Source organism: Gossypium arboreum, chromosome 12 (genome assembly GCF_025698485.1).
Source record: "Gossypium arboreum isolate Shixiya-1 chromosome 12, ASM2569848v2, whole genome shotgun sequence".
In the NCBI taxonomy this organism is placed as follows: Eukaryota; Viridiplantae; Streptophyta; class Magnoliopsida; order Malvales; family Malvaceae; genus Gossypium; species Gossypium arboreum.
In genome coordinates this window covers 6,904,930-6,913,530 of record NC_069081.1, presented here as the reverse complement: position 1 = coordinate 6,913,530, position 8,601 = coordinate 6,904,930, and the positions used below count along the sequence as shown (strand labels likewise).

The 8,601-nt window shown below is 37.6% G+C and overlaps 1 protein-coding gene across 1 annotated transcript; it reads left to right on the top strand.

Moving 5' to 3' along the window:
- The first annotated feature begins 3,562 nt into the window (after positions 1 to 3,562).
- LOC108478832 (uncharacterized) lies at positions 3,563 to 4,746 on the top strand. The gene has a single exon (XM_017781288.2). The coding sequence runs from the start codon at positions 3,828 to 3,830 to the stop codon at positions 4,668 to 4,670; it is 843 nt and encodes a 280-aa protein (XP_017636777.1). The 5' UTR covers positions 3,563 to 3,827; the 3' UTR covers positions 4,671 to 4,746.
- Positions 4,747 to 8,601: the final 3,855 nt, after the last annotated feature.

Sequence of the window (8,601 nt, the reverse complement as noted above, 5' to 3'; positions counted from 1 at the left end):
AAGACAAAATTAATGGTTGAATTTACTTCCACGGGGTTTCATCACTACTTGGGCTCAGATGACTAAGAAGTTTTTGTTGAAATATTTTGCACCCCGGCTAAAACAACTAAGTTGAGGAATAACATCTTTTCTTTTGTTCAATTTGACATTCAGACACTTTACGATACATGGGAGAGATTTAAAGATTTGTTGAGAAAGTTTCCTCATCATGGACTACATTTGTGGCTCCAAGTTAAAACTTTTTACAATGGTTTGAACCCCTCACCAAACAGATGATTGATGCGGCAGTCGGTAGAAAATTGAATAACAAGACACCTGAGGTAGCCCAATAAATTATTGAATAGACGACACTGAATAACTATTAGTGGCAAGTTATGAGAACGAAGCCTACTAAGGCAACCAGTGTTTTTAATATAGATGCAGTTGCTATTTAGCGAGTTAGGTGGAAGGTCTGAGTAAGAAAATTGATGGTTTGAGTAAGAATAAATAGATGAATCCAGTAATGCAACTTGATGCGACAAGAATGGGGATAATCAATCCAGAATGTTTACCCTTTAGTTCTAACATGGAGTTTGAGCAAGTCGACTTTATGGGTAACAATTCTAGAACTCAGAATAACCCCTATAGAAATAATTATAATCCAGGATGGAGGAATCATCCAAATGTTTCTTGGGGGATCAAGGAAATCAAAGGTCACAACCCCCTCCGGGTTTTTAGCAACCTTATCAAGGAGAAAAGAAGCCGAATCTGGAAGAGATGTTGACTAACTTCATTTCAGTGTCAGAAACTAATTCCAAAACATTCGAACGACTTTGAGGAATCAGCAAACATCTATTCAGGGCCTCGAGAATTAGATTAGTTAGCAGGCTAAGTTGATTTCGGAGAGACAACAAGTTAGTTTACCTAGTAACACTGAAACCAACCTAAAAGAGCAAGTTCACGCAGTCACTGTACGAAGCATGAAAGGGTTAGTTGAGCCTTAAAAGAAGCTGAATCTAGATGCTAATGAGAAAATTGATGGGGTTGAAGGTTACAAGAAAGACCATAAGCCAATAGTTAAGTAGTACAAACCACCAATTTTAATCCAAAAAAAGTGAAGAAATACCGCATTGATGAACAATATGGTAAATTTCTTAAACTTTTGAAAATTTTACATACTAACTTACCTTTTTTTGAAGTCCTTTCGCAGATGCCCAATTATACAAAATTTTTAAAGGAGGTGTTAATAAATAAAAGGAAGTTGCACAAATTTTCCACTGTGCCAATAGAAGATAAAATGTGCTCCTATTTCATGTGGGGTCTGAATGAAGATATACAAATGTTAGTGGTAGCACTTGAATTGAAAAAGTTTGTGGTTTTATCTAAAAGAGCACAGAAGATGGATGACATGTGCAATAAAAAGAAACAGGCCAAATCGAAGCTTTGAAATTCCAGTAAACGTAGTATGACCAAATCGTTTCCACTCCTCCATCGAAAAAAATCAAATGATTGTTTCTCATTTCTGTCAAGGTTTTTAAGATGCTAAGACCATTTAAATTATTCGATAGCCTTGCGAACGAGAAAAACCTGACTCTAATTAACACTCTCAATTGCGCAGATCATTTAAATTAGATAACTAGCTCCCTTCACATCATCCAATTTCACACCCAATTAGACCAAGACAATTTGTTCTTCAATAAAACAAAATAACAATTACGGATAGAGTTAAATTTAACAATCGTGTATTGTTCAAAGCATCGAACAATGAGCCTTTCTCAAAATGAAGCCAAAAGCGATACTAAGAGACGATCTTTATCTTTCTCGTAATTTAGAGAAAAAAGTGAATATAAAGGAAAACATGAAATGAAGTGCGGTTTTAGGTCTCAAAGTTCGAACACCAAATTTTTGTTAGCCTTGGTCTAGATTGAAATTTAACTAGACATAATAAAATAATAACAAAAGAAAATTACAAACGAAATAAGGAATAAAAGTTGGGACTGACGCGAACTCGGATACGAGTTGATTCACGATTTAAGTGTCTCGTTCGTCCAAATAGATACTTGCTCGGTTACTAATAGAAAATATGATGGAAATAAATAAACGAAGGATAAAATTGGATATAACTTGGGAATATCGACAACCAGAAAAGAACTGACGCTATATAACAACGCGACCCGTTTTCTATATTGTTGTTAACACTCAAAAGTTTTGGTGGATAAGTTTGATCCCCACACTTTGGGATGGAGAACAAAGTGATAAGATAGGGTTGGTGAACGCCACAAGAAAGGAATTTCTTAATAAGTTCAGTAAGTTCTTAAAGAACAAAGAGCTTTACTAAAATGAATAGTTATCATACAGTGTCTAACCATTAAAAAGTTTAAACTAAACTATTTATAGGCAAACAAAGGTAACGCGAACGACCACAAATCAACCATTAATATTGTTATAGAATATTCCTAAAGTTATTAAATTGGTTCTCTTCATCGAACATCTATGGGAGTTTCATAAATTCGTTCATCCATGCTTAGCTAAGAATAAAGATGTTCAAGCTTCCATCTATGCACTAGAAATAATGTTGGTGGTTGCTCATTAGGACACCATAAATGCAACAATAAAGCTATAGTATATTTGGACATAATTTAACACACTTTTAAAACACATTAAACACGCTTAAATAAACATGCAATAAAAAGACATAAAATTAAAAGACATATTTAAGACTCTCCACTCTAAGACACATTAAAACCATGTAATAACAATGACACAATTATAACACATTTTAAAGACAAAATAATAAATAAACTTTAAAGCTATAGAATTAAATTACTAAATTAAAATGAATCATTGGCTTCCAACCTCCACATGTAAAATTTCAGATTCTTTTAATCGAATCACATGACGTACCCGATATCACGTCAGGTACGTAATGGGACTTACATTTATATATAAAGAATTGGTACTTGTATATATAGTAAAAGATAGATCAACAATGGAGCACCAAATTTGGTAGAATCCATATCCAAAATTCATTGAAAAATGTAATGGGCTCGGAAACAGAACATTTTTTTCTCTTGTTGAGATGATGATGATAGCAAGGCCATGGTTAACTTGGTAAGGGAGATTGAAACCGTGACTTGTTCCATGTTGGAGAATTTGTTGTCCCTTATCTCAGGGCCAAAACAACAATGAAAGAAGACCAGCTGGTTGTTAGTTTCCAGAATCGAATAGCAAACAGGAAGAGACATTAATGAATTTGAAAATGTTGATGCTGGTTGGGGGTCAGGAGATGAACACATCATGTTGAGTTGCAAAACCAGCTAAAGGACTCGCATTGGCTAAAAAAACAGTAGTAATAATAATAAAGAAATAATTTCATTCCCATACATGTGTTGCTGCATAAAAAAAATAAATTGTTAGAAGCAAGCGGATCTTGCCTCCTTGCAGAACCTAATCAACAAGACAGCAATAACAAGAAGAAGACGAGACAAGTTAAAAGCAAATGATTCATTAATACAAGGCATTGAATGTAGTACCACCGTGCGCATTATTATATAATATTTGTTTATATGAATATTATGGCATTGAAAACTAGTAGTGTTTGTTGCTACCGAAGGGTGATGAGTTGTTGTGACTGTGGAGAGGAGACACAGCAGAAACATTTTGGCGATAGTTATGGGGATCGAGATCATGTTAGTTCATGTTGCTTGCTTCCAATTGATATTTAAAATTGTTGAGATTCCTCGTGTCTGCCCTCAACCTGTAATATATATGTTGAGCAGATGGCAAGGGGACTACAGCAAATAGCTAAGCAGAGTTGAAAACACATATCGCTTTTGCATAACAAGAAAATGGCAGCCTCTTACCATGCTCGATCAAACAGCTTGCCCTCAAGGCAACACCCCATCGTTTCACAAATCGACGAGAACTTGAACCGATTGAGGGTATCTCAATCAGCCTCCACATCATCATCCATAGGCCACAATCTAAGTGGTCTTCAGGATTTGCATGAATGTGTTGATGTATTGCTTCAATTTCCCCTCACCCAACAAGCTCTCGCCCAAGAGAAGCAAAGGGAAACGTTTGAAGAGCTTTTGGATGGATCTCTCATGCTCTTGGATGTATGTACCACTGCTAAGGATGCCTTGTTGCAGACAAAGGAATGCACACAAGAGCTTCAATCAATTTTGCGCAGAAGACGTGGAGCCGAAGGGCTTGCTAATGAGTTTAGGAAATACTTGACATCTAGGAAAGCCATGAAAAAGGAAATCTGCAAGGCCTTAAAGAACTTGAAGCATATACAGAATAAACTCAGTACTCCTCGCGAGAATGGAACTGTGATTAGCGTCTTAAGAGATGTAGAAGCAGTTACCATCAACGTGCTAGAATCCGTATTGTCCTTTATTTCAGGGCCAGAGGCAGAATCAAAATCGAGCCGTTGGCCGCTGGTTTCGAAGCTAATGCACCAGAAGAAAGTAATGTGCGAGGAAGAACAGAAAGCAAATGAAATTTTGAGTGCTGAAGCTGCAGTGCGTTCCTGCACCAAATCTGAAAACATGAAGCATGTCGAGAACGTGCAAAAGGAGCTTCAAAGCTCAGAGTTGAGCATCCAAGATCTTGAAGAAGGCCTTGAAACCCTCTCCAGGCGTATGATCAAAACTAGAGTTACTGTTCTTAATATCATCAGCTGTTAAATATTGGCATCGCAGTTGTACATATATACTGTAATTTTACAGAAGTTATACAATCGAAAAGAAATACAAAGATTATACAATCTTCTTTCTCAAAATTCTACCTCTTGTGAAATCATTTAGTTATATTTCCAAAATGGTTGCAATAATTTTTTACTTCAAACATATTCAACCACGAACAAGAAAAAACTTGAAAAATACTTTTATCCAGCACATGCTAATATCCAAAACTTACAACCAAATCCTTGTAACTTAAACCTAACTTTAATCCCAAGTTGAATTATAGAGCCTCATCATCACAACTGGCATCTTAGAATATCTCATGAAACATTTCTATGAATATGTGAGCTGCCAGGATTCCTCTTGTCCCACTGAAGACAATGGAAGACTTGCTAAAGATTAAAAACTCTATGTCCGTCAGTTTATCACATGGAAGATGGCAATGAAAAGATGCTAATTTGATATTATGTTAATCATAAAATTTTCTTATGTTAGGGGAAAAGGAAGCAAGGATCAGAAAGTGGATCTTGTTCAACTTCAGACCCTTCTTTACCTGGTTATCAAATTGCATGAAAAATAATGGTAAGTGCTAACACACACGTGGAAATAATGAATTGGTTGTCTGTTTTTCCTTAATATATTTGAAAAATGTCACCAACTCCAGTGCATTGGCAACTAGAATGGTTTCAATGTGTGCAAAGAAATGGCAAGGATATATATATTAAAGTGCTTGGGTAGTGAGATGGAGAGATGGTAGAGGGGAGACATTGCATGAACATTGCTGCCACCCTTTGATCGAGATCTTAGTTAATCATGTCAGCATTAGCAGATAGAAGAAGCATTCGAGATTCCCTTTGTCTCCATGGATTGATATGCATATACATATATATAACTTGGGAGCAGATTGTAGAGTTTTTCACACAGGAAGAGAAACAGATCTATTTTACCCGGATAAAATATGAACCTTTTATTGAAACTGGAGCAACAAAGTAATAAACCCGGATAAAATATGTGTTAAGTTTCAATCAAATGATCAATGAAACAAAGCAAAGAAATTTTGTGTTTGAAAGCTCACAACAGAAGCAAAATCGGATGAACAAATTGAGAGAACAAGTTGGCTATGCTTGTTACTTGAAAAGTTTAAAATTACATGTACATAAGTAGATGGATTACATTGGTAAAAAACAAAGCTTGCTTGTGCAAGTAAATAACCTGTTAAATCAGCATAATGACTTCCTAAACAGCTACTAAAACAGCTAAGTATCTAACTAAACCATAGCAAATACAAAAGGGTACATTGAAACAACAAAAGTCAACTGTCACATGGACATGGCAATCGAATTACTCCTTGGACGATAGCATGCTTCAGCTATGATGCTCAGTCACATGCATGCTCGTGCATGATTGCATGGTTGCCTGCATGTTGCTGCTGTAGTTGCCACCTTTGAACACTCTTCCTTGGCTACAAGGCAACAAACTCCAAGCTCTTTCCTTAAACACTCGAACCTTCCAACAGCCAATGGTTTGGTCAGAACATCAGCAAGCTGATCCCTCGAACAACAATGTACCAAGCATATTTCCTACCAAGTTTAGCTTCTCTCACAAAGTGATACCTGATCTTGAACTGTTTTGTTTTGCCATGGAACACAGGGTTCTTGGCAATAGCAACAGCAGACTGGTTGTCAACCTTAATTTTAGTTGCTTCCATCTGTCTAACATTTAAGTCATCCAATAACTTTCTAAGCCAAATGGCTTGGTTAATGACGATAGCAGATTGCAATATACTCACCTCTGCGATGGATTGAGCTCTTGTTTGTTGCTTATTTGAACTCAATGAAAACACTTGAACCTAGACTAAAGAAGTAGCCTGATGTGCTCTTCATGTCATCAACTGAACCAGCCCAGTCATTATCTGAATAACCAACAAGTTTCAGCTCCTTTGACCTTCCAAACTTCACACCAAAATTCAAAGTCCCTTTGACATATCTTAGGACCCTCTTTGCTGCTTTAAAATGTGCAACATTGCAGCAGTGCATGAACCTTGAGAGTAAGCCAACAACATATAGGATGTCTGGCCTTGTTGCTGTTAGGTAGAGCAAGCAACCAACCAAACTTCTGTACCCCCTTTCATCAACTCGATCGTGCTCACTTGTGCTTGACAGCTTCTCTCCTAGTGCAACTGGTGTGCTAGTAGGTTTGCACTTTGACATACAGAATTTTCTTAGAACTTTTAGTGCAAAGGCTTGTTGGCTTATAAAAATCCCTTGTTCTTCCTGATTTACCTCCATACCAAGGAAGTATGTCATCAAACCAAGATCAGTCATCTCAAAAATGTCTTGCATTTGCTTCTTAAAGTTTTCAATCAGTTTATCTTTGCTGCCAGTCACTAGCAGGTCATCAACATACAATGGTACAATCAGCAGGGTCTCCTTTTCATCCTTCTTGACATAAAGAGTGCGCTCACTTATGCTTTTTGTGAACCCGAGCCTTGACAAGTAGGCATCAATTCCATCATACCAGGCTCTTGGAGCCTGTTTCAGGCCATACAGGGCCTTTTTGAGCTTGAAGACCTTGTGTTCTTCACCTAGGACCTCAAATCCTTCAGGTTGCTCAATGAAGATTTCTTCCTTGAGAGGTCCATTTAGAACAGCTGATTTCACACCTAATTGGTGTACTTTCCACTGTTTCTGAGCTGCTAAGGCAAATAGCAGCCTTATGGTATCCAACCTTGCAACAGGTGCAAAGGTTTCAAAGAAATCAACCCCTTGCTGCTGACTGTAGCCCTTCACAACCAACCTGGCCTTGTGTTTGTTCAGTGACCCATCTGAATTTGTCTTGGTCCTGAACACCCATTTAACACCAATGACTTTTCTATTTTCTGGCCTATTGACCAGCTCCCAAGTATCATTCTTTTGAATCATCTTCAGTTCAGCCTCCAAAGCCTCTTGCCAGCATTTCTCTTTTACAGCTTCAGCATAGCAGGATGGCTCAACTATGGTCATGGCACACCTTTCATAGATATCTGCCAGAGTTCTAGTGCCTCGAATAGGTGCATCATCATAGTCATCTTCAGCTTCAACTTCAATTTCAGTAGGCTGCATGTCAGGACTATTCTGATCTTCCTCAAGTGGGCTTGCATTAGTTCCATCCCATTTCTAATACCCTTCTTCGTTAAACTTTACATCTCTGCTCACAATGATCTTCTTGGTCAATGGATCAAAGATCCTATAACCTTTCTTCACACTACTGTAGCCTACAAACACCCCTGGCATGGACCTTTTTTCAAGCTTAATCCTTTTCTCTACTGGAACCAATGCATAGCACAAACAACCAAATACCCTCAAGTGTGACACTGATGGTTTTTGTCCAAACCAAGCTTCAAAGGGTGTTTTTCCTTTCATTGTGTTAGTTGGAAGTCTGTTCAGCAAGTAAACTGGAGTGTTTACTGCCTCAACCCAAAAATTGTTAGGCATTTTAGCCTCAAACAAAAGCCACCTGGCCATATCAAGAACTGTTCTGTTCTTCCTCTCACAGACACCATTTTGCTGTGGTGTGTAGATGGTTGTTAGCTGATGAAGAATTCCAGTATCATCACATATATTTTGGAACCTTTGAGACACATACTCAGTCCCATTATCTAACCTTAAGCATTTCAGCTTACAATTGGCTTGGTTTTTAGCCAAAGCCTTGAATTTGCAAAAGAAGTCAGCAACATCTGACTTTTGCTTCAAAAAAGTTACCCAATAGAACCTAGTGCAATCATCAATAAAGAGTGCAAAGTACCTGTTCCCATTTGGGGAAGTGGTCTTCATGGGTCCACAAATGTCTGTATGAACCAACTGGAGCCTCTCTTAAGCTCTCCATGCTTTGTTGGCAGGAAAGGGCAGTCTGGTCTGCTTGCTAAGCTGACAGACTTCACACACATCCTTCTTAG

Excerpts from the sequence above, each read along its gene's own strand:
- LOC108478832 (XM_017781288.2), top strand. The coding sequence starts at position 3,828 with ATGGCAGCCTCTTACCATGCTCGATCAAACAGCTTGCCCTCAAGGCAA.